The 27,874-nt window shown below is 36.8% G+C and overlaps 1 protein-coding gene across 1 annotated transcript; it reads left to right on the forward strand.

Annotated features, from left to right (window-relative positions):
- The first annotated feature begins 87 nt into the window (after positions 1-87).
- LOC121871005 lies at positions 88-27,874 on the forward strand. Its single transcript, XM_042373046.1, has 12 exons — positions 88-530; positions 5,017-5,145; positions 5,725-5,938; positions 8,789-8,944; positions 11,046-11,230; positions 11,770-12,953; positions 19,711-19,988; positions 20,714-20,806; positions 21,153-21,307; positions 22,044-22,214; positions 23,975-24,200; positions 26,815-27,874. Exons 2-12 carry the CDS (start codon positions 5,051-5,053, stop codon positions 26,935-26,937), a joined length of 2,880 nt encoding a protein of 959 aa, XP_042228980.1. The 5' UTR covers positions 88-530; positions 5,017-5,050; the 3' UTR covers positions 26,938-27,874.

A 27,874-nucleotide genomic window follows, 5' to 3' on the forward strand; every position in this document is an offset into this window, starting at 1 on the left:
TACAAATGTCAAGAACACCTTCACCTGCTGCCATGCATGTAAAGAAAACGAGGAACAGTTGTGTTCTTGTAGACAAATGATAATCGTTGTTTCTATTCTCCAGGTAGAACAAAACTCGTCTTAACCAATCACACACTTCCTTATACGGTGAAGCATCCGTGTCTCGGCCAATCAGTGATCACCCTGAGACGGAAACAAGGTGGTATGGTCTTGTTTACAGTCGTCAGGGTCAGAGGGTGGACGGGGACTAGAGGTCAGCAACATCGAATATTGGGATAGTTATAGTGTGAATTGGTCGTTTGACTAGATAACAGATGACTGCTAAATACTCAAGTGATTCATTTTAACCACGAGTGAAAATATATGAGGCTTGGTGTTCAGGTCCAGAGAGGAGATATGTCTGACACCTGTGACTTTCACCTGTACCTGGCAAACGTGCCTTGAATAATATATTTGGATTATTATGGTCTCTCAGACGGCAGGAATGTCGTATTCTACTGCCCCCAGACAACATGTGCTGATCTCTAACAGTAAGTACTCGTGATCCTGACCACAGCTAATGTATTGTGGTCAAGTGATGGGCGGCAGGTGGTCGAAAAGTTTAGAGGCACCATTTAATTTTTGCAGCTGTGCTAATATTTTGTAGCTACATTTGCTGATGTTGGCACTTGGTAAACTGCAGGTCCATACTGATAAAAACACAGTGCCAGATTATTTATTTGATAATAAGTGAGAACAGCACTACCACCAGAAGGAATTGATTTAATTCATTTTTACTCCAGATGTTCTAATGTAATCATTATAGTAGTAAGTATTTAAAAAAAAGGCGAAATTTTCTAAAACCAAATAGAATTTGACCTAACCAACCAAAGAAACCTACCTTACCTTACCTAACTTCCTAGCCAGGGGGCGGACCCCCTGCCATATTAAACAGAAAGCAACTTTGTTGAAATATCATGTTGTAATTTTACTCTTTTTGGGGACGTGAGAGTACACTCGAACTGAGTGGGTCAGTTGTAAACAAACGGCATGTGGTGACTTGGCAGATTTTCTGAAGAATATTTACGGCAAGTAATTAATTTCTTCACGTGCAAAATACGTAGAGACATCATTAGTGTCATATGATCAGATTTTCACCGTGTTTTACCCCACAATTTGCCTTATCTTTCATGCCCTGCCCAATACAGGTGATTTATGATTGTTGATAGAGAAAAATGAAAAAAAAAATATTTGATTAAAATAAATAGTTATTGCTTCTTTTAAAATACAGTACTTACTATAATGGTAAGAACACCTGTGAAAAAATGAATATACTCGAACAATTCCTTCTGGTGGTAATAGAGTAGTGGATGAATGGAACAAGTTACCAAACATCATTAGTGACTCAAATATGATGGATAGCTTCAAACATAGGTTAGATGGATATATGAGCAATAGGAGTTGGGTGTAAATGGACTGCCCAGTATGGGCCAATAGGCCCGCTGCAGTTTCCTCCATTCTTATGTTCTTATATACTGTTCTCAGAAATTACCATTTTTTTATCTGTGGTTAATATTGACGAGATACCCGTCACAGCCTAATTTGTTTTGATGGATCTCTTCTTACTATATTTTCATTGCTGAGGTTAGATATGATATTCATTTCTTGGACAAATGGTTTGTTTGGTAGATATTTAGGCCCTTAGGCTCCCACTAGCGGCAGTATACTTCGTCTTACGCAGATATAAATCGGTAAGGTGGCTTGATCGACACTTGTCTGTTTGCCGCACCGCACACGGGAATATCGAAAATGGCGCAAAATTAAAATTTACGTTTTTAAAGGATATTTTATATACATATAATTTTTTAGTAAAAAAACGCGAATGGTCAAAACCACGATATAACCCCCCCGTGAAAAACACAGGATTACTGTATGTATGAAAAAGTTTAGATAATTATAGGCTTTGATGAGCTGGAATCGGAGGATATTGAGGACGTCCTGGCATCCCATACAGAAGAGCTCACCAATGAGGATTTGCAACAACTAACAGAACACAGTCCCATTGAAGACGAAGATGACGAAGAAGAACCTCAACGAACGCTAACTACCCAAGAGGATGGCAAAAGCATTATTTATTTATTTATCTTTAATGGGGATTAGCCCATCCAGGCATAGGTCACCCACCCACATCAGGGCCTGGGGGGTGAACAAAAATTTAACCAAAAATAAATACAGAAATGGAAAAAATGAAAAAAATCAAGAGTGAGAAAGGTTATATATGTTGTGGTGTCAAAGAGAGAGACACAATTGAGAGCCTGCAATTGTGTGTAAATGAGGCAGAAAGTTAGATCAGCAACCTGGGACTTGCTTACAATTTTTGTGATGCCATATGGCAGCAGGGTTTACCATTAGACTACTGTACACTTTATGCTTCCAATAGCTTCCCAGGCGGTAGTATTGTACCTCCCTGTTTGGTAGCTGCCTACTACCTACTATCTGAAAAATGGGATTGACAGCACTTGAGTTTGGCTCTTTAAGTTTTGGGGAAGTACAACCCAGCCCTTTCAATTCTGTTTAAAAACTTGGAATGTACTTTGACTTAAAACAAAATTTTAAAGAGTATATACAGTAAACTCATTGTTTAAGAGTTGCAACTTTCATAATGATATCCATATTTCTGTGAAGTAGTTTTTGGATAGACATTGTCTTGGGACACAGCTACATTAACTTATTTGGTCTCGAGTTGACTATTTATGGGTCTACCTACCTAATTATCTACTGAAGAAAGTTCAGACAGCATTAAACAGGGTTGTCAGGCTTATTTTTGCTCTCCCACAAAGGACTCCCACTACCTCATTCTTGATCAAATTGCACTGGCTTCCAATCAAAGCTAGGATAGAGTTCAAACTATGCCTAATGACTTTTAAGGCTTTTATGTTTGATGATCTTAAGTATAGTATTTATCTAACCTACTAAATCCCCTGACCACAAGTTCTAAAATGATTTTGCTTAATAGAGAGGATCCCTCATGTCTTCATGAGCCTAGTGCAGTATGGGAATGTTCTTTTACTGTTCAATCCTTTTCCTATACAGCACTAGGCTGTACAATCAGTTACCTGCATACATAAAGCAGCTGACTTCCATGGAGGCTTTTAAGAAAAACTTAAGGCCTTTCTCTTTTTGAAAGCTTATGATCCTGAGGAGGGTACTGTACGATGATGGAGAATTACCATACTGTAGCTACAGGGTTTAGGAAGTGTTACAACTTAAGGGTATATGAACTATCACTTTTTGTGATCTTTTTTGTAGCATTTTTTTTTTTTTAATTCTAAGGTCCTTGACTTTCTACTGTTTTGGGAAATACTGAATCTTTTAAAAGAACTGGTGCTTTTGAGAAAGAAAAAGCTATTACAGTATTTTCTCGAATAACAATCCAATTCGAGCCGCCCCTGTTCATTAAATTGAAATTTCCTCTAAATCGACCATTCCTTTATGTTTGTTCAATTTACCGAACTACAGTATTTCACTAAATCGAGCATGATTCCGTTAAATTCTGCGTCAAACGCGTCACTTGGCGCGTGGGGATTGTTTACATCCGCTCTGTCTGTGTCCTGCTGCCACCGCGTGTGCTGTTCACTGCTACCTCTCGATCTACCTTATTAAGGTGGTCTCCACTTAGGGGGATATCGCTTAAACAACAAAATTATTTGTCCAAAAATAATAAAAAAAATTAAAATAATATAAAATGAATAAAAAAAAGGCAGGACAAAATTTGTCCTTAGATGACATGTTCGCCTTGAGCCAAAATTTCAAGGGACCAAGGTGTCAGCATGCTGGACACAGGTGCCCGAGAGTTATCAATTGTTGTTTGTGGTAAAATTATTTCATTCACTCTACTAATGATACAATGTGTCTTATGTTATCATAGGTAAATTCATGGTTTATATTATTTCTTTATCACTGTGCCCATCACCGTTTTCAAATTTGACTAAAAAGATATATATTTCTCCCATATGTATTTTGATCATATGCCTGGCAATGGGTAAGGGGAGTGAGTCGAGTGACCTCTAGTTGAGCATTGTCTGCTCTTGTAAGTCTCCTTCCTCCCTGCCATAAATCACTGGATTTACTGTTATTATTAGTGTTTACTGATATAATAGTGCTTAACCCATAAAGGTCATATTATTATACAGTACATGGTACTCCCTGGTTGGGAAAAAAATCATTTTCATACAAGGAAATCTCAATCCTGGTAATGCTTTGCACCAATTTTTGTGGTTAATGGAGATATCACTGTAACTGACAAAAAAAAGATGACAGCACAAGTGAGATTTTGTAGCTTAGTAATTCATGCCAATAAATCAGACCCAGCCTTTTAACTTGTAAAAGCATATTGTTTCATCATATTTATGTATTATACAGTTTAACACTTTGTGCACCACACGCTTGTAATACTTTACTGCACACTATGTTGTACTATATTACTTATCTGAACTGTGTGTGAAACAAAGAAATCCCGAGGGTCTTAGGGGTCCCCACATAAGGCAATGTGAACAAACAGCTGGTGGCATCGAAGAATAAAGTGGAGGTTTATTTGAATGGGAGAAATATCCATACACATACAGTACATGTCACCACATGGGAAATTTTTTTTGGCCGTGGCATTTCTGTGATTTTACCTGTCCAGGACTATAAACATTAGGTTATAAATGTGAGTTTACTAGTGAAAGGGTTAATTTATGGTTCATAAAATGAACCAAACTAATTTACCTAACTCAACTTAAAATACTACTTAGTTAAACCTAACCAAACCTGTTCTATTCAGAGGAAGTATTACTGTACCATAATTTGTTTCCCCCTGAGCCATGTGCATGTTTATATCATAACCACAGTGGCATCTAGTCCAAGGGTGGAGAAAATGCAGCCCACGGGTCACATCTGTTTTGCCATAATTTTTTTCTATGATGGTGACAATATCCCTCTGTAATTTTGCAAATCGTGAGGAACATAAATATTCTGACAGAGCATTATTTTCAGATCATGTTTTGATCAAGATACACACGTGAGAAGTATGGATAACGTACACCTGCATTTGCTCAGTGTTAGGGACGAGATAGTAGAGAACTGGTACATGGTTCGAGACTTTGTGGCCAGCTTCCTTCCTAAGTAAGTAGCTACAGTACAAGTCTTTTATTGTTTTTTATAATTCTTAGAGTATTGTAGGATATAAACCCACTCTTGATGTGTATACAGTATTCATCATCTCATCAACAGTTTATTGGTCAGATTGATGTGATAGAATTCCCCTTTTAAGGATGCTTAGTTGTTCTTGTATGACTGGCCTGACAAACCTTGTCAAATTCTGCTCTCACTTGTATTAGAAAGAATATTTTCATCATTCATCATTAAAGTCCCCTACATGTTCTTACACCTGGAGTGGCTGACTGTACCTGGATAGCATCAGAGTAAGGTGTGGCTCCTGTTTTAATTTTTAGTGACTTGTATAATATGGGACAGCAAACTATAACTACAGTATATATTTTAGACTGTCTGTGTTGTGACATGCCTTTGCTCATATTACTCTCTCAGAAAACTAAGATTTATATTATCTGTATGTGCCGTCTTTCTGCATGACATAATTTGTATTTATTCAGTACATTACTGTACTTTGTTAAATAATTTTAATTTTGACCTAAAATATGTACTGTAGTTGGTTCTGTACTGATAAATTTTACTTTCTTGCAGGAAAAATAACACCATAGGTGTAGCGTCTGGTGACTTGGGTCAAGATTCAGATGGACGCGTATGGGTAGAAGTTGGTGGGCCGGGTCTTAGACTACGGGTGATGCACCTCCACCCAGCTAACCCTTCTGTAGCTGAGGCATTAGTGACACATTTTTCTGCAGCTGCAGAAGATGGTCAGGGGGGAAATATCGTTCAGCTTCCAGCAGATGATGAAGTAAGACTACAGTATAAATATATCTATATTTATAAGAAATGCTGATGTTGAGTAAAGGATAACTTAGAATGTTCGTAATGAAAGATATACAGTATAAAAATCGTAATGAATACATATACATAGTATAATAAATCACAAATAAATATATATATATATATATACATACATATATATATACATACAGTAGAAGTCCAAAAATCCGGACTGCTTGGGGATTGGGTCGGTCCGGATTTTCGGATTTTCCGGATTCTCAGGCAGTACTTTTAAAATTCAAATTTAATGAAGAATAAAGAAGAAATGAACAGGTACATTTTGATAGTTTATTCATTTGCAAATATAGCATGCTTCATTTATCAAAACGAGCAGTTTTAATGAAAAAGCTGTGAATTCTAAATTTTATTCTTTGCCTTTTATATATCATAAATTGTAGACTTTCCAATGTCGTATGTTTCCATTAGAACAGTATTGCTCACACCACGTTCTAGTTTCTTAATTATTTCAAGTTTGTCACTCAATTTCAATGTGTTCTTCTTTCTCTTCACACAACGAAGTTTATCTACTTTAGGAGCCATTATTATGGGCTTGTACAGTACTCTGTAAATGGAAAGAGTAGGACTCAAAATATTGTTATATTACAATGGTATTCTATTCATACTGTGCTTGATATAATGCATTCACGGAAATGTAATATTTTTGCTGAACGTACGTATTACAGTGGAAAGTGGGATAAAATCGTGATGAAAACAATGACTTTCGCTTTCTTTCGTTCAAAAGATGTTACCGTAATCGCTTTTCGAATGGTTTTCAGTTCAAAAACTGTTGTATTACAATAATATTCTATCCTAATTGACTTGAATAAATACTACGATACCATATTTCTGAATATTTTCATTAAAATCCATCAAAATCATTTTCCTTGTCATCGTCTGCAGCACCAAACAGCTTCTCCCAGTCCTCTCCTTGAACAGGGCTAGAGGGTACGTGTTTTTCTAATCGTTTTCAGTTAAAAAACTATTACATCACTCGTCTATTTTACCTAAACTGCGCCTGAATGAATATATTCTCGGAGATAAATAGTAGTTTTGTGGAAACGTGACGTATTTCAATGTAAAATAGGATAAAATACATGACGAAAACAAAAGACTTTACCTAAGCTTCCGATGTTCTTGAGATGTTACTCGTTTTTTAATAGTTTTCGGTTAAAATTCTGATATATTACAATGATATTCTATTCATACTGTGCTTGATATAATACATTCACGGAAATGTAATATTTTTCCTGAAATTACATACGTATTACAGTGGAAAGTGGGATAAAATCATGACGAAAACAATGACTTTCGCTTTCTTTCGTTCAAAAGATGTTACCGTAATCGCTTTTCGAATGGTTTAGTTTAAAAACTGTTGTATTTCAATAATATTCCCTCCTAATTGACTTGAATAAATACTTGAATGGAAATATACAATATTTTTGTTGAAACTACCCGGGTTTCAGTGTAAAGTGTCGTAATAATAAATGGTAAACAATTTGCCTTCAGCACTTGTGTTTCATGCACGGCGAGCCTCAGTTTATAGGACGTAGAGCGTTTTTAGTGGTTTTGTTGTTCCATTACCCTCAAAAACGTGGGTGGAACTATAAACGAGGAATATCATAAATTAACGATTTCTTGGTCAAAAAATCAGGGTCGACTGATAACGAGGGGGGGTTATAGACGAGTATATACGGTATGTTGTCACAGTTTGATTGCCCATTTTAAAGTGGCAACCACGTGGTCGCTTGTTGTCACTGTGCAGCTGTGGCGCTCACGCATGCGCACATGCACACAAATGCCCGCTAAAAAAAAAAATCGTTTTTGAAAAGTCCGGATTCTCAGGTGGTCCGGATTTCTGGCATCCGGATTTTTGGACTTTTACTGTATATGAGCTGAGCAAATTCAAATGTATTCTATAAAGGCTGTCAAAACCATGAGGGACTCACTAACTGTACTGTATATGGCATAGTGTACATTCTACCTCTTTAAATGGAGAAAGACTTCAAATGACTGTTCCCGTACTTTATGCAGGTTCTTGTACTTTTTGCTCAATGATGCATATTGAATCTGTCTCAAGTAATAGAAGTGTTGTGGCCAGGTCTTGTGTTACTTACCTCAGGGTCCTGAAGGTTCCATCCCGGAATGTTGATGAATAGAGTTGTTATAAATATCTCCACACAGTCCAGTATTTAATGTTCTGTTTATTTATTTGTTGTTTGATTTATGTTTTTAGATTCTATCATTTTTATTTGGTTTTGATCCTTAGTCTATAAGGAATTGATTTTCCTTATTCCCTTTGTGTTATCAGAATCACAAAACAAAGTGAAGATGTCCAAGTGCACTTGTGACCTATGCCATTTAGTTAGGTACATGATTTTGTTAATACCATACCTATATATAGAAAGATTTTTCAGTTGACCTATTAAGGAAAAAGTGCCCTTCATTGGCTCCTCAGCAATGATTACGACTTATAGAAATTAATTGGTTACTGGTTGTTAAGTGAGTAAGGACACCACCCCAGCAAGTTAACAGTATTTTTTTCTTTTCAGTGTTTATACTAGAAAAATTCTTCGGATTATGTATAAGTGATTTTATAGTCTGTAACACACTGTGGATATCTTAACTGGCAGTAATAATAACTGAGAAATTGAAAATTTTATTGTTGTTTGCTGTTAAATGCTCTAATGTTCCCATTCTAGTTACCTTCACATACAGGTACTGTATTAGGCACAAAACTGCCTCTCTAAGGCAAAAGTGACAATGTATTGTATAATGGAAGCCAAAAGAAATTTATTTCAAAGGGAATTTATCTGTACAGATATCCTTGGCATCCTTAGAAGATTATTGGTTCAATCACTGGCAGGGTCCATACGTTTCTGCAGACTCAAACCAAAACACTGTTAACTTCAGGCGGTCAAGACGGAGTTTGAGGAAGTCAAAGAGGAAGTTCCGCTGCTCTGTTTGTCACAAGAAGGTGAGACCACCCACACACCCCCAAGACCACCCACACTCCCCCAACACCACCCTCACACCCCCAATTCCACCCTCACACCTCTAACATCAGTCACACACCCCCACCACCACCCAAACCCCACCCCCCACCACCACCCACACACCCCAAACTCCACCCTCATAACCCCAACATCACACACAGACACACACCCTGATGCATAAGTGAAGAGCGCTCCATCTCTCTAATCACCCACACCTTTCTACCTTCTGATTCATGATTTTAAAATGTTATGAAACAATTTTGAAGGGATATAATGTTGCTCATTTATAATCACAGGTGTATACTAAATTTTGTGGTTTCAGTAGCATCTGGCAGTCTGCAGGCACAGTGTTGCCAAAGAAACTGATAGACATATCACCTCCTCATCACTTACAACAATATCTCTCACCATCATCACCACTAACTATTATCACCACATAAATCATAATTTCAGTGTTGCAGAGATAGATTAGCTTCCCACCTCCCTCCCTCCTTACCCACCCATGCACTGTGTCTCAAACTACAGTTGCCACCACTTTTAATCTAACAACTGTCATTAATGATACAGGAGTACCCCAAAAACTGATGTCCGTTGACTGCCGTTTCTCATAACTGACGTTTACAAATCGGGGAAATACCCCGTAAGTTTTGTTGAGTACCTCGTTCATCCTACGCTGAGGAGAAGGAGCGGCAGAGGTATTTTTGAATTTGGCGGTCAGTGGCTCAATGCGAATTCTTGCTGCAAGAGGGCTCTGCTTGCTCTAGCAGCCTTATTCCCGCCATTAAGAAGTCTCTTCCACCCCTCTGGTGTAACTAGTCTCCGACTTCGTGTGTTACGCAATCTTGTCTAAATGCTCCAGTGTTTACACGCCCACTATATTGCCACACATTTTCTAGCTTGTCACCCAGCATATAATTTATACTCTATGTAGGGTTCCTTCTAAGTGGCACATCTATTCAAATTTTCAAAGTCATTCATCTTAATATTTAGTTCTAAAAGTATACCCTGTCCTGTACACTTATTCACCATAATTTAAAAAAATTAAAAGCCAACTACTCTTTGTTTTTTACACTTCAAAAATATGGAATGGGAAAATACAGTATTGATATTGATATCCCTCTCATTGTACTTTACTCTCGCCACAAAAAGTTCTTAAATGCTCTAGGGTCATACAATATGACAAACAAGAAATCTGAACATTTGTCTCTGAGAAAGTTTTATTGAAAATTAAATTACTGTACAGTAATATCTCGTTTAGCCAGAATCCCTCAAACCTGTATCTTTCCAATAGTTGGAAATTAAATTTTCTCGGTAAATCGTTCCCAAAGCCGGAATTTTTCCGAAAATTCATGCTTTAGGAAAAATTTTCCAAGGGGCATATTTTCCCGAAAATTATGAGAAAATTTTCCCGATACCAGGAAAATTCTGGGGGAGTTTTTCCCGGGTTTGAGAGATGAAAATTGGGTGCATTTTCCTGATATTTTGAGAGAAATTTTCTGATAGCTAGAAAATTCCAGGGATGGGGGATATTTTTTCTGGGTTTGAGAGATGATGTAATGGGCAATTTCTGGAACTTCCGAGAACATTTTTCCATTACCTGAAAAATTCCGGGGATGAGGGATTTTTTCCGGCTTTGAGAGAGTCGTCTTGTTACCCAGAAATCCCTCATTCCAGGAAGTGCTCTGCACCAATTGTTCCGGCTAACGGAGGTGTTATACTTCTATTTACCAGTAAACACTATAAAGACGAGCAACATATATTATTACGAAATATTGAAAGTCACTTCGCAATCAGACATGCAGAACTGTATGCCCGGATAATTCGCGGATTTTTATTTTGCGGTCCTCTATTATTCACGGATGACACCCTGGATGTACCCAAGAATGTCTGTGGGCAGTTTTAAAGTTGTCAGCATTTTCGCTGCTAGGACAGGGAGCCATTCATTCTAGAGACAGTAATTTCCTTTACCTGTATTGTAAATATGTGTGTGTGTAGCTACTACTACTACTACTACTACTACTGTACTTTACTTTACTTTACTGTCACTATGGAGACAGATTTTAATTAATTATTATTAAACAGATTGTGGGACCCATGGGACATCACAATGAACTACAAGAAGTTCCGTGTTTTGATGGGGAAAATGTTCTGGCCCACGTACCATCTGTTAAGTTAGAGACAATATCCCCAAAGCTGGAGGAGACAGCAGCTGGTAGCTCAGATGATGAATGCATAAAGCCTGCCATCAGTGAGGAATTACTCTCCAGGTGAGACTATCACTTACACTCCTGTCTTGGTTATAGCTGCTATAACCCTGCCATAGTTTTAGTTTAAAGTTTTACCCTGTTTTTTCAACCAGATTAGCTTCAAGGTATATTGACTTATTTACTGAGCATCATCCATCGCTGCACATTGTATTAACAGAAAATGAATATGAATTTCTTGGATGTTGTAAGGAACACCACCAATAATGACAGGGATACAGGATTTTTTCATTAAATTTTTACTCTTATTTTATCATCAATATGGTTCACAAACATACCATTATAGTGTTGTGTATAGTGTGGAAACATTTCAGAGTGTGATGTAATTTGGGAAGTGTTGGGTATTTTTTTTTTTGCTCAATCATTGACTCCATGTAAGAATCCCTCATTCTTATTCATAACATTGGTTTTACGTTAGAGGCTTGCCGTTTGTTGAATTGTTCTCTATCAAGTGTTTTCTGTGTGCATGGACTCAAGCATAACATAGAGAAAGCCTTTTTACTTGCTTTTAAAGTTAGTATAATTGGTGTCCGTATCCACAGATACAGTGCAAGTGACGAACAGTTGGCTCGAGCTTACCGTGTGATGGACAATGAACTACGTACCAGTTTCACACTGTTTGCGGAAGAAGTTGTTACTCAAGATGTTGTTGATGGTGTTAGCATGAATATCAATGACAGTAGGAACTCTCCAGATGCTAGTATGAGATTAGCCCCACCACTTCTCAGCCCAAGACAGTCTAGATCATGTCCATGCAGTCCAAAATTATCAGGAAGGAATCATAGTCCCAAGTCTAACACTGGTAGTCCTAAACCTCAGTCTCGTTCAGGAAGCTCCAAATTCTCCCTCAGCAGTTCCCTCATGGCTATTCACAGACAAGCTTCCAATTCTCTCAGACCGGATTTTCTGCGATTTGACTCTGGCAAGGGAGATTTTGGTGGTAGTTGTTCTAAGAATGGCTCCCAGCAAAATAGTCTGAGAAATGAGTCAAGGTATTCACGTCCTAGTTTAGAAGCACAGCACAGTAGCTTTGGAGAGTCCCATTTAGACTCTAGTAACAGTGGGTCCCTGAGGGGAGAGTCAACTAGGCATGAGTCCTCCAGGATTGCTTTACATGAGAGTCAATCACTTCCCACACTAAAACTCTCCAAAATGTCTATGACATACAAAGGAGGTGTTCTTGTTAACCAGGATAAAGACCCTGCACAGTTGCACTTCTCTGACACATCAAAGTTACTTGTAGAAGGTGCTTGTGCTCTTCCTTCCACTCCTGAGGATGATACTATTTCAGAGGAGCTGTCGAGTCCTACAATGCTCCTTCCTGATGTTGTACCGCGGTATGAAGTTGGAGGTTCCCCTTTAAATCGGATATGTGAATCGGAACCATCAGTCTCATCCACTCATTCAACTCCCATGGAGCCAAGCATTAGTTACCATTATGATTCAAAGGAGGGAATAATTAATCTGGGTTTTGATGGGCATGATGAGAGTTCAGATTTTACTGACTTAAATGAGGCTATAAGTGCCAAAGCTTCTGATATAGAGAGTAATTCACAAAGAAGCAGAAGAGGCTCAACTGACAGTGATATTGACATAGGGAAACACAATCTCCAGATGAATGTAGGGAGTGTTCATGCTATCTCCATAGGCCATGTTCCCCAGGGTCAAGATGTAGCATTGTCTCTTGAGTTACCTCAAGTATTAGCTCAAGAAACTTCTCAGGCTGGTAAGTGTTTTGCCATATTGGGTACCAGAAATGTTGTTTATTGACATTATTATGTAAACTTTTTCCTGAGGTATCCTGTGTTTGCAGTTCTAGATTTGGATCAAGATTCAAATTGGGTACTATTTTAAGAACTCATTGACAGCTTATCCTGATGTATTGTAATGCAACCCTCTAGGTTCAAGCCCTCAAAAGAGAACTTCCTCCTATTCTTACATTTTGAGTTGAGGGGCAGAAGTTAGCCTTTTCCCAAAATAAGTCTCTGCCTTCCCTTAGCCATCTTACCCTCAATTTTGCCTGTTAATGTTTCTGTTATTATTCCCTCATCCCTAATTATATGACCAAAGCTTTCTTATTTATTTTTTCTATACATTTCAAGTATTTCTCTTGAAGTTTTTGCTAATCTTAGTACTTCTTCATTTGTTTTCCTGTCAGCCTAGCTTATCCTTCGCATTCGCCTGTAACACCATATTTCAAAAGCCTCCAACTTCTTTCTGGTGTCTGGTGAATGTGTTCATGCATCTAACCCATACAATAGTCTTGCCATATAAAGCCTTTCAGCAGCTTTTTTCTCAAATTGAAGTTAATATCTTTTCTTAGGTCTGTTAGATTGTTAAATCCTGTTTTTGGTGGCCCTATTCTTGTTCTGATTTCTTCTATACATCTACCATTACAGCTAATGTTATTTCCTAAATACAGCATGCGCTTAAAATTTGCGGGGGTTAGGTTCTCAAAATGGCCGCAAATCACCAAATTTGCGAATAGCATTTGCTGACCACGGGAGGGAGTCAATTTTTACTTGTGTGCAAAGAAATGTATATTCCCTTTTTGTGTATGCCCTTTGGACAATTATAAATAATAATGGGAAAATTCTCTCACAAATAATCAGAAACAAGACAACAAAAATGTATTAAAATGTGAGTGTCTACCCTCAAGTCAACTTCATGCTTTGTTATTAAAGTTTTAACAAAGCACGGAGTTGACCTGAAAGTAGACTAACATATTTAGTGCATTTTTGTTTTCTTGTTTCTGATAATTTGTGAGATGATTTTCCCATTATTAATTATGTGTATGTGTTTTGTGTGTGTGTGTCTACACACACACACACACACACACAACAAGTAAAAGAAATTCTGTCTCTAGAACGAATGGCTCCCCGTCCTGCTGTGAAAATGCCAATAACTTTAAAACTACCCTTAAATATTCTTGGGTACATCCAGGGCGTCATCCGCGAATAATTGAGGTCCGCGAATAGTCAGTGCATGCTGTACACAAAATTTTCCACTTGTTTAACCCCTACGTCCCGGATGACATACCGGAACGCCCGACTGGCGTGCCCCGGGTGACATTTCAGAACGCGCGCCTTTTCCCGCCATTGTTTAAGGCCCAAATTCAGAACAGTGATTTGAAACCGCATGAAGGTTTAAACCAAGGATTGAGTGGAGATTGAAGATTGTTGGTATTCAGAACGCTGGCTTGAGCTAACACAAATATTCAAACCGGGTTTGAGATCGGAATTGTCAATCCTCGCGTTAATCCAGCCTGGAGGCAGGTTTGACGGTTCATCCTCCAAGGAAGTCAACAGGAATTTTGACAGAGAACGCGGTTTTTAGCGATATCATCAAATTGGAAATTTTGTAGAGAGAAGACTGATGGTAGATAGGCAGAATCCTATAAGTTTTTATGATAACACGCAGCTTAAACAACGATATAGGTTCAGCAAGGGAGATTTCCTTGATATTTTCCGTGATATGGAGCATTAACTTGACAGACCTGTTAGCTATGGTTCACCTCTACTACCCATTCATCAGCAGATGGCTGCTTTCAGATTCTTCGCAACGAATATTTTCCGGGTAAGAAGTATTCTGGTTACTGAATGAGTTATGGTAATGTGTTACCACACTTTTGTGTTGAGGGTCCATGAAGATCAAGAAGGTAAATGTAAAGAACGTTGATGCTTCTTTATTTTGAGTGTTTTTCTTCAGGAAAACTATTTTGATGTGTTTTTAATGTAATTGAATCAATACTGAGTGCATTTTGATTTTAATGTATTAATAAAGGAATGTCTTTAATTAAAATTACTAATCAGGGGGTAATGTGGAGTTAAAAGAACAGAAAGAAACCTAGCCCGGTTACTACACCCTCATTGATTCATCTTGCTTTGGTTACGAATATTGACACCTGTCCTGGATTATATTTACAATTTGTATGTAATTGTTCTTCCTCTATGAATTTCTTTGTTGTCATATAACAACACAGTACGTTGTAACACAGTACCATAAATCATTATAATTTTGTCAAAATTTTATTGTAATTATAATAATAAAAGTAACTTTTGATGTGCACGGAGAGATTTCTCCTCCCCTGTAAAAACTCGTCGAGTCATAGTTGCCGCCATGATCTTGTAAACATTGCTCTTGGTGGTGATTGGCTGTCGTAATGGTGTAGATGAAACATGATTGGCTAGAATTTCAGTGTTTGAATCCTTGCTCGTAACTGAAGAAAATTTAACAGATTACTCGATCCGGGGTTCAAGCCGATGTTCTGAATATGGATAATCCACTGCAGGAAATCTTGACTCAAGGCATCCTGACTCTCACGCCTGAGCTGAGTTCAAATCCCAGGCTCAAACTATCATTCTGAATTCGGGCCTAAATGCGTTACTTGCTCTACCAAACACAAAGGTAGCCTGGCGATCGACTGCGAGTGTGTCGCCGAGCACTTTTTATGAAAAATAATGCAAATAAAATATTCTAAATGAATTATTTATAGAAAATAAGTATTATGATAAGTAAATATATTTATTACTGGCCATCCCAGACACAAAGGCAAACAGCAAACGACTGCTAAATGCGTAGTGACCACGAGCGGCAGCCGTCAAAACAACACGGTCCCTTTATCTCCCTCGCCACTGTTGCCACAGGGAAGTTTCTAGAGGGTCAATAAATAGTTTTCTTACTTCTTTTTGATTGTTTTATCATTTATAAAGGTTAAATATTATTGTTGGAAAAGTTTTGATTTTTCTCGATTAACCCCCGCGTGGGGGTACACGGCCAGTGGCACCCTGGCCCGGAGCTTGGGGGTTAAGTTTACTGTTTCTTACCATAATTTTTATTTTAGGATTTATTTCCAATTTGGATACAACCATTACTTTCGTCTTTACAGCATTAAATCTTAAACCATATTTTTCACCTTTTTCCACTAATCTGTTCACAAGTTTTTGTAATGCTTCTTCACTATCTGTGATAAGAACAGTGTCATCTGCATAACATATATTTGATATTACTTCACCATTAACTTTAGTCCTTTATTATCACTTATAATTTCTCATTAAGAATTCTGAATATATATTGTAAAATGTTGGAGATAGAACACAGCTTTGTCTTACTCCCTGTCTAATTGTGAGCCAATAGTTCATTATTTACTAACACTGCAGCTGACTGTTGCCAATAAAGATTCTTTAAAATTCTAATATCTCCTTCTATAATGCCTATTTTTTCTAATATCACCTTAAGTTTATTGTACAGTTTCGTTCAAGATTCTTCGAACACTGGTGGAGACAGCTGGCAACTTACGGCCATTTGTTTACTATAGTACGTAGTATAATATAATATGAAACAACAAAGCCCAACCATTAATTTAAGCAATGGGGTACTAAGTAACCAATCACTTTTACATTTATTCATAATTTTTACAACGTACTATAAAGTAAATAAACGGCCTTGAGGTGCCAGCAGCGTTCGAAGAATCTTGAACGAGACTGTACTTTACCATATAAAAAGCCTTTTCAAAACCAACAAAGCAGATATACAAATTTCTTTGGACCTCTAAAGTCCTTTCACTCAAAATTGTCAAACCAAATATTATAGGTTTTCTAGTTCCTTTTCCCTTTCTCAATCAATTTTGCTCTTCAGAATAACTCGCTTTCTATTCTAAACTTTATTCTACTTAAAATTATGTTTAATAAACTTTGCTGGCATGACTTATTAAGCTTGTTGTTCTAAACTGGGTCCACTCTAAGGCTCCTGGCTTTTTATGTTCTGTAATAGCATAACAAATATTGATTTTTTTAAATTACTGGGTAGATCTCCTTTTAAGGCATATAAAATTACATATTTTAATTAAACATTTTATCCCATTCTTGCCCATTTGTTTTATAAATTCTGTTGGAAGCTGATCAACTCTGAAAGTTTTATACTTTTTCATTTTGCTCACAGCAGCCTCGACTTCTGTTTTCAGAATTGGTATTTCGATCTTTATTTCTTTTTTGTTTCTACTCTATTCTTATCATTGCATAGTTCTTCTACTTTCTCTGCCCATCCCTCTTTTACAGTACTTCCTCTGCCTCAAACAGGATCTTAATGTCTTTGCCTTTATTTGTCCCACCCCATTTATTTCCTCGTTTCTGGTTCATTTGTTTAATCTTTCAGTACATTTCTCTATAATTATGCCTTCTGTCATATCTTCAATCTCCTTGAATTTCCTTTCTAGATTATCTTTCTTGACTTGTCTGCATTCCCTTTGAATTTCTTTGTTAATTTTTATGTAAGCTTCACTTCGTTTTCTCATATACAGTACAGTATTTGCGTATATCTATTTTGTTTAAATTTCATTTGTCATCCACATACTCTTAGCCTCGTTCCTCATATGTCCTATAAGTTTTTCTAGTCTCTAATATTACTTCTTCGTAATTATTAGATTGTTGGCCTGGTTCTTCATCAAAGCAATGCTAAAAATCTATTTTTGGTTTAAATTTCATATTCTATCCCTGATCCTCTTTTGAGCTTACCTAAGTCCATTTTGATTTTGCCCATAGTTTTCTTTTTTAATTTTTGAAGATGGTCTGACCCACAATCTACCCCTGGATAGGTCTTGGTTTGGGTTATTGAATTTCTGAAACTTTCCTGAATAAAAATGTAATGTATTTGATTCCTGACTATGTTTACATTGTCCTGGGATGAGACCCATGCACAGAGATGCCTAGAGTGTTGTTCAAACCATGTACAGGTATTTGTAATTATCATCTTGTTTTCCATACAAATCTCAATTAATATTTTTCCTCATTTTTGTTACCCAACCCATGCGGTCCTATTTCTGGTGCTATTTTCCCTTTCCCAGCTTTTGCTTTCAAATTGCCCATTTATAATCAGACATTCATTAAACTTTACAGTGTCTTTTGCTTTCTTTAAATCTTCATGAAAGTTGTCAAAAGCTTCATCCTCACTATCATTTGTTGGTGCATAAGCCTGTATTACCAAGTCCATGGGTTTAGCATTAAACTTGACCATCAAAACTTTATCTGACACAACTCAATATCCCTGTATGTATACCACCAACACCTCTCTCATGTTTTTTAACCACCTGAATATATGAAGTAAGAATCTTTGCCGCTAATGCTATTTGAACCTGTGCATCTTACTTCACTTAATCCCAGAATGTCCCACTGAAATCTTTTCATTTCCCTACAAACATTTGCTTATGTACTTGCCTCATATAATGTCCTCACATTCCATGTTCCAATTTTTATTGTGTGTTTGTTCATTTTTAAACTTTCCTTGGTGCTACTGTCCAAGGTTTTGTTTTGCTCAGTTAATACTTGCTAGCTCATGGTGGCACACTGCCCGCAGGCACAGAAGGCAATGCGGTTGGACCTTTTAGTGACAATGGTCCAACAAGAACACAGGAGAATTGTTTATTTTGTCGTTTCATGAAGATAAAGTTAATGAGAATGGATGCCCCAAACCTTTTCTCATCAGGAGATTGATTAGAGTGAATAGAAAAAGTTGGGAATGAACTATGGGGTGTAGAGGCCGCTCATACCTCGCTGGTAAAGAACCAGCCCACCACGAGCAATACTGTACTTCAAATACTTGTAGAGGGGCTAGCTGTTGGCTGACCTAATGCAAATATGAAATGGTTACATCTATTTGTGCTGTAGAAAAAACAAAACTTGAAAACTGCTGCAGTAAGTGTCTGCATGAAAAAGTTAAATAATTGAAGAAAGGAATCTTAAGATGCAAGAAATAAAATCAATAACGGGTATATGAAGCCCAAAACAGATACGTAATATTGTTTGAGAATATGTTACAGACACCAGGTAATGCTATACCAGTACTGTATATTGGGTCCCAGTATGAAAGGGTATAATATTCTCTTTCCTTATCCGACCAAATCTAATACCTGTTACAAGAATATGCCATATGCTTAACAACATGTGGTAAAGAACTAAGAAGACTCATAGTGAGCTGAAGGAAAGTGAGGATGTATGAAGTAGTTTTTGCATTGGAAAGTACCCGTAGATTTTGGAAGATGAGTTGATATTGAATTAGTGAGGCATGAAAGTTTAAAGTACATTGTAAAATAGGAAGATGGTGATGATGTTACTGAATATTAGGAGGATTCTTGGGGAGATGATTTTGTTGAGGGCATTGTGCTGTAGTGGTTCTGGTACTCAGGTGATTGGGAATTTGTGTACATGGAGCTTTGAAATGAAGGAGCATATTTGAGTAAGGTGAGTTAATATAGAGAATTTATATAAGGTCTCCTCAGATCAGACAATTTAAATATCTATTTCAGTTTACCATGTTGCATTACTGCACTACAGGAATGCCACTTTTAATGGTTTACTTGGTTAATGCCAGGCAATTTTATTCAGCTCAAAAAGAGTGAAAATCATCTAAAGTAAAATTCTTGCATTAATTTGAGAAAAAATAACATGATTACCGGTAAATATTGAATACTGTATATATTTTTCTCACAGGTGCCGACATCAGCAACATCTCTGACATGAGTGAAACCCCATCATCTAGCCGTCCCACAACACCGTCCACAGCCAGCCCTTCCCTAGCCCCTCACAACCCTTCCTCTGGTGATACAAACTCGACAAGCCCACAACGCCCTATAATTGAGGAAGGAGATGATGATGATGCCCCTTATGACCACATGCAAGAAGCTCGGCAACTTGTATTTTGGTGGCAGAAATCAAACCCTCATGATGACTCGGAATTTTGTCAGAACAATGCAGAATGTAAAGTGAAAGTGAGTTGTGCAGATATTTCTGTTTGAATGCATTTTACCATTTTGTTTTTATTAGAAATTCAACATTACTTCCAGCATCTCCACCTTACATTTGAACCAATAACTTCCTCTCAGCAAATATTGTATAAGATATTATCCAATAGAAATCAGGACATAAGTTGAATATTTAGGGTAGCTACTTATTAAACTAAGGTTATAATTTGGGTTGATAGCAGAAATGGATTTCAGTGAATCAGCTTCTTAAAGACTCACTTTCATATGTTCTGTGAATTGGTGTGACTTGACAAGGTGACATGAACTAACATTGTTGAGTGATTGTGACTTCTTCATTGTTGTATTTCTCTGGCAGGTAAACCAAAAATGGAGTTTTGTAAAACTTAAGTCTACATGACCTGGATTCTTGTGTAAGAAATCTGCTCACCTATTGCCTGTCCTTCATTCTCCTGTTTTACCCATTCATTTATTGAGTTTGATTAATATTTTTTGTAACAATCATAAAAGAATACTTTCCTTTGGCATGATAAACATCTAGTCAAATTTATCATATTCTTCAAATGTATTATCCTTACCTGTTCTGCATCTCATATTCACTCCATTATTAACAGCCTCTCCAGTGGTGTGTCTAATTCAGATGTACATTAGGACATTACTGTAGTGAATTTTAATATTCACTATAATTTTTACTTTACTTGTCATTGGTAATAATAGCACTAATTTCTTTTCAGCAAAAACCTCTGTTGCTCTTCCTTCATGGCATGGGTGGCAGCAGTGATCACTGGCGACAGCAACTTTGGTACTTTGTTAGTTGTGGCTATGAGGTAACACTACCCTTTGTATAATCTCATAAAATAAAAACTACCTGATATGTCATGAAGAAAATATATACCTCAATCAATTGTAGTTTTAGTGTTGGAGCTGCTGTTTAATGTGGACGTAAAGTCAGTTTACTGTGACTGTAATATTATGAGTATCATAAAGCTAACACCCACATATGAAATGGCTGACCTTTCTTTCTCATTTACCATTTTGTGGGTATGATACAAAATGCTGCTATCTTCCTTGTGTGACATTTGAAATATAGCCATATTTATGAGATACAAATCTCTCTCATTTTCCTCTCCCTCTCTCTCTAAGTTCATTAAGAAAGTTGTTCATTTCTCTCAGGTTGTAGCCCCAGATCTAATGGGTCATGGGCTAAGCTCAGCACCAAAGGATGCTTCCCAATACACCTTTTCACAAATGCTCGACCACATAACACTCGTATTCGATCTGTTCGTGCCACAAGGACGCAAGTGTGTTGTTATTGGTCATGGTTATGGGTAAGAACTCTTTCTTTTCTCAGTTAAAATATTCATTCAGTGGTTGTATGGATATTGTCAATCAGTAATATATTTTCATTTAATGTGCATCACCATTTCATCATAACATCACCAAGGGATGTTTCACATTCCTTTATAAATTGAGACCTTGGAGAGAATCAGCAGATCATACGATAGGACTCTCATATTTTATACTATTCTGACATCAAGCTCCCAGGGGTGTCTTTGTATGCTACTGATATAATGTTATTTATTGGTGTTGAGTCATTTTAATGTAACCCCAGAGATATTTTCACTCTTGAAAGTGTAAATCTAATTTTATATGCAGGAGGATGTTAATTTTTATGTTTCTGTTGTTTTTGTTTTTAATCATACCAACTCTTACCTTCATCTTTTCAGGGTGGCAGGAATCACTTGTAAAACACACTGTCATCCATTCATTCATTCTCGATGATGTAAAAGATTTGTTCACATATGATGTCCACAACAAGGCTCCATGAAGGCCATTGGTTTTCCATATTTTAAACCGATTATTATTGTATGGAGATATTTACACATGTTGATTTGCATGACAGTAAATCTGACAGAAATGTCTAAAAGTCTTTTATATCAGATTACTCAATTATCAACTACGTGTACTTCATATTGTTGTTCATTTTAATGATGGCATTAACTTATTTATTACTCTTTTGCTCTGTACTATGCCCAGTAAAAATATTAAGACATTGTATAACAGATGCTCCCTGGCTGCAGCACTAGCAAGAGGCCGAGCACTGTCAGTACGTCTGGTTATAATGGCCAGCTGTGGCGGGCCTAACCCTCTGATTCCCAACCCTCCAAGCAAATCTATCTTGCACTCGCATCTTGCCACATTTCTAAGTCCCTTTTTGGCCTGCGGTTGTTGCAGGTGAGTCTTGCTCTACATTTTATATTATGAAATATTTCTTTTGACTTTTGGATAACATTAGTTGACCCCCATTTAAATTATGCTAATTGATTTCCCATATTTAAGATTTCTTAGAAACCATGAAAAAATGCATTTTGTGACCACAATGATAAAACATAATTTCCTTTGAAGTTTTCTGAAGGCTGTGATGTTTTAAAGCACTAACAGTATCAGTACTACTACTGATTACTATACTGTATGTTTAAATGGAAATTTTAATTTTGTTACTTTGTGTTAATTTACTATATTTATCCATAAAAATCTACATGAAATGGCCAGACAGCTATAAACTACAGTATTAAGTGATGACATTTTTTTAGTGAATCTGAAAATCATTTGTAATACTGTACACAAATGTCAGATCTAAATTATTTTTCAAAATAATGTAACCAAGTTCAGTTCAAGTGTCCGTATATTTTGATGCTTCATTTTTACACATATGTACCAGTATTGCTTTTTTGTGGTAAAGGTGGAGACCATTAGCATCAGAAAAACTTGATGGAATTACACCAAATTTTCAGATGTTGTTTGGATGATACCAAGTAATAAAATCGAAACAACAACATTGAAGTATACAAGTACCCGTACTGTATTTTTTTAGCCTATCCTTCGATCATAAATTACTTGTTAGTAGGCAGGGTATGAAAGAAGAAGGAAATGACATGGTTAAAAACAATGTGAAAATTGATTATCCTCTGTAGGCAAAGAAATAAATTATTTACCATAATTTTGGTGCCGTCAGATCTCCTGTGGTGATGATGTTCTGGTTCACATCGTCTTCTGTTATATATGGGAGCACCCATGGTCTTTGTTTAAATGTCAAGAAACAAATGATCTCATCGGGCGTGTTTATTATAATGTACAGTATATTAGATTGAATTTAATATTTTTTCTACAAATGTTGTTTGGATGATAGTAAGTAAGAAAATCAAAATGAGCATGCACTGGTTAGGAGGTTAGGTAGGTTAGGTCAGGTTCTAGGGGGCTCTGTGCATGCTTTCTTCCATTTTCATGTTCAGTATCATGCAAATAGTATCTTCAGAAATTGTGGTTCCGTTCCATATAGTATTTCTGTTGTTAACTGTCTCCTCCACCATTACCCTTTTTGTAAATACTGTAGCTGTAGTAACATAACTTCCCTCCAAATCCAGATGTACTTTCAGCCTGGAGAACATGTGGAGATATTAGGGTCTTAAGGCCCAACTCACCTACATATTTTTTGTTAACTGCAGAGATATGGAGGATTTGATCATATGGTCTGAATCCTTTTATAATACTATTTAGATATGATAATATGTAATGTACTTGAGCAAAAAAAAGTCTTTGGGAAACTGGAATATTATATATTACAGTACAATCTCTCCTCGACTTACAACTGGGTTCCATACCGACGACCAGGTCGTAAGTCGAAAAGGCGAAGATAATACATAGAAATTCTAAAATGGGCGTTTCTTTTTCTTCTCAGCACCTCGAGAACTCTCACTTTTACGCTTGCCAGCCATTTTAAAGAGATTTACAAAAAAAAATTTTGTCAGTACACAGCGCGATCACCAACGTCGGGACTCGAAACTACGTAATGTGAAGAATATTTTATACGATCAGGGCCGTCGTATGTCCGGGTTGTCGTAAGTCGAATATGTCGTAAGTCGAGGAGAGACTGTACTTGCTTTAAAATAAAGTTTGATGTGATGTTTCCTTTAAGTTTCTTGACTCTCCAACAGTCGTGAGATTCTGTATGCTCCAAGAGGAAAACATTTTGCTTCCGCCACACTCTCTGGGTCAGACATCACACCGACGCCTCGTTATGTTCTGGAGTATGTGGCAAAGGGACAGAACTGGCCTGAAGGGGATGTGGCATTCCACCGCCGTATCACAGTCCCCACCTTACTGTTGCAGGGGATGAAGGATGACCGGGTCTCACTGGTAGAAATGTGTGAAATGGAGAGGGTGAGTACTTTACTGTACTCTTCTTGTCTTTGTTAGGAAAGGGTAAAGTTTGAATTATGATGTTAATAAACTGGAACTATGAGTTACCACCCAATGACAAGTGTCCAAGTCACTGGTACCATTTAGTTGATAAACTGATAACCTGATAACTTCCAAAACTCATCACTAGTGAATCATGGAAATCCATCCAGTTCCACGTAGTCAATTCATGTGAAATTTGCATATATTCTGTGTCCAGTAAAATACCTTGTGTTGGCTTTCACATAGAGAATCCTTTATACAGTTTCAGCCATTTGGTAATTGTCATACACACTTGAATGCTAAAACTGTTGTTACCCTTCTAATATTTTCTGACTAATTTTAGAAAAAGTGATACTAATCAGACCTTCATCTTAAGGGGACATCTTATGCTAGAGGAAACTATTTTCTGCAGAGGATGCTTTGTTCTGCTTGAGGAGCTATCACACCGAGTCAATTTTCCGTCTTTATGATTTCCTTCGTTTCTTGCCTTTGTTCCGAGTCAATTCACCTTCCTTAGAATATAAAAATATACCATCGTATATTTCTTGAAAACTATGCAATACTGTATTACCAACCCGAATAAAATAAGAAGCATTTACTCTGTGAACATTAGACTTTCATATGATTGTTTTCATCATGGACCAGAGTCACCTACTTTGAATCTTTCTGATGTTTAGCAGCAAAGATGTACCAAATTGTAGAGATGTGAGGCCCAAAGAAGCAAAAGGCTTAATTGAAAAATTAGGAACTCTCCTGCTACTGAATTGGGGACTTGCACTTACAAGGGTGAAGTGTTACATTTTGGTGCAAGAAGATGCAGCTGCCTTAAAAGAGCTCCACCACTTTTATTACTGATTCAGTTGAAGACCATTGTCCTCACGGTTCATATTCGATAGGGAGTCGACAATATGATCCTTTAAAACAAGGACAAAGTTTTAGAAACCCACAAAAAATTACCCCAATGTGATAACTGCTTTAGTTCTGCAGAGGACATTGGTATGGAAGGGATGCTATGATCTGGGGGACACATGTTCCCAGGGCTTGTGAATATGCAGAATTTTTTATAAATTATAAATTTTAGATCACCTAAAATGCATACTTGATCATTTAAACCATTGATTCACTCCAATATTTTTCTTACAATTTTCGCCACTTATTAGCTTACTAGCTGTTTGGGCAGTTGGTCTATCTAGTGTTCGTACAGGAGAAAACCAAGAATTGGGAAACCTGTGATGTTTGGTAGGGTCATACAGGATAATACACTTCTTGTGTGTGTCCTGGCAAGGATCGAACCCTTGACATATTGGTGAGAGTTTTGTGGTCTACTGCTGTACCACCAACACTATTAAATCAAATCATGAAAATTACACTTCATTCATATACAGTATTTATACCACAACTTTACTTCAACTTATTATTTTTCCTATCCCTTTAAATTTGTATCTTTAGCTTTACCACTCAGTACTTGTCAAAGCACATTATAAAACTGGTCAGTGGAGCATACCATGATGTTCATGATGCTTGAGCTGAAGAACAATTTCTTATTTACAAAATCAGATTCCAGTAGTCTTTGAAACACTGCATTGTTAAGGCAGCATCCCTAGGGATAATGGGATTGAGCCAAGAAATAAGAATGACTTTGATTTGGGTCAGCATGTAGGAAAAATCCATACATTTTGGACAGAATTTGATTATTTTTTTATAAAATTTGTCACTTCATAATTATGGCTGACCAAGACATAGTAGCATTTTTATAACTTATATAATGGAAGACATCAATTTTAGTTTAATGTATGGGCTTTGGGGACAAAAGTCTATTATTGTATAGGAAGTTTAAATTTTTTTGTATATCACTAGAGCAGTGGTTCTTAACCTTTTTTGAGTCACGGACCCCTTTGGGAATCTGGTGAAAGCTATGGACTCCCTCCCTAGAAAAATGCACATAAACACAACTTTTGCATGCAATGAATATACTTTATTTTATTGAAAATTCATTGCCCCATACAGTGTATGACATAAGTATGAATAAAGTAAACAATCTTAACAAAGAATTATGTTTCACACTTTTTTATGCAAAAATTAAAGGCCACTCCATACAAAAATGAAATACAATCATCTTGTGCAAATTAAACAAAACAAAACTTTAATTCTGCTCAAAAGTTCATTTCAATGTGAAGGATGTTGTTGTTTGGATTGAAGATAAATGTTAAATTTTTATCTGACCTTCACGGACCCCCTGAAGCCCATCCATGGACCCCCCAAGGGGTCCATGGACCCCAGGTTAAGAACCCCTGTACTAGAGCTTATACCATAATTGTTTCAAGGTACACAGGTGTAATATAAAACAAAACATTATTAGACTACAGAGAAAACAAAATACCTCTGCCATTTTGACCAGAATGCAAATCCTGTGAATCATGAAATGCCAACATATTGTAGATTACACATGCAAAATCTTTAAGTAGAAAAAAATAAAAACCAGGGTAATAGTCATTATGTTCACTATAACCAGTCTTAGTTTAATCTTAAATATAACCTTACAAGATAATAAGGATAAGTTTATAAAATATGTAAATTGTAATTTCTTTTACAGACAATCCCCAGAGCATTTTTGGAGATGGTTCCTGGTGGGGGTCATGACCTGATGACGGACGCGCCCTTAGAAGTGTGTCATGCTATACATCGTTTTATAAAAAGGTGGAAGCAGCAACTTTGAGATTTATTCCATGTATATTAAAAAGTATAGCTACCCTCTTCATCAGTGGTGGAATTAGGAGTGCTTTGCCAAAATATGAATATAGGACATTATGTACAGTATAGCCCACAGATGAACAGTGTACTGTTACAGAGGAATATGGTTACAAAGCAGCATTGATGTGTTCATGAAGTGTAACGATCCCTTCCCTAGGTGTACTCCACGACAAAACCTGTCGGTGTAAAAATCTATTCCTGTTGAGAGTAGATCATTAGATAGGTAGTACAGTAATATTCTCATTAGTATTATGTTTTAGAAGCTTCTGGCACATTGTTATAAGCACAGTATACAGACTACAGGTATAAGATATAACTAAGTATTGTACAGCCAAGTAATGTCCACCTCCTTTCCTCTCAAACTCCTTTCCCACCTCCCTTTTCCTTCCCAGAATGCAACACTGTTCGTTCTGGCCTCCCAAAATTTAGAATCATAGTCATTTGTTTATTGTGTGGAAGGAAAACTACACTATGCCTTTAATGGTGTCAAATAGCTACGTTGCCATCATCACTCAAAGTCTTAATGATGATCAAAGAAATTTGGACAGTGAGAATCAAGTACAGTATGTTGGAGGATGAGGGAGTAGGCAGAGAGACTCAAGTATGTATGAGCATAATGGGGGACCAGATGTTTTAGGCATGGTTCTCGTAAATATCAGTTATGTGGGATAATCATGGGTCCTTTATTTGTACAGTAAGTCCTCGCTTAATGTCGTGGTTCTGTTCCTGAAAACCGCGACGTTGATGGTAACAAAGTTAACAGATTCAATTTTCCCCTTAGGAAATAGATAAAATGGGAGTTACGTTCCCCAGCCTCCCTTAGCCCCATAAAATACATTAAATATACGTACATAAATTCAATGGAATTTTTATAGATAATAGTATATATATAATATTATTAG

Source organism: Homarus americanus, unplaced genomic scaffold, assembly GCF_018991925.1.
Source record: "Homarus americanus isolate GMGI-L3 unplaced genomic scaffold, GMGI_Hamer_2.0 scaffold52512, whole genome shotgun sequence".
Classification (NCBI taxonomy): Eukaryota; Metazoa; Arthropoda; class Malacostraca; order Decapoda; family Nephropidae; genus Homarus; species Homarus americanus.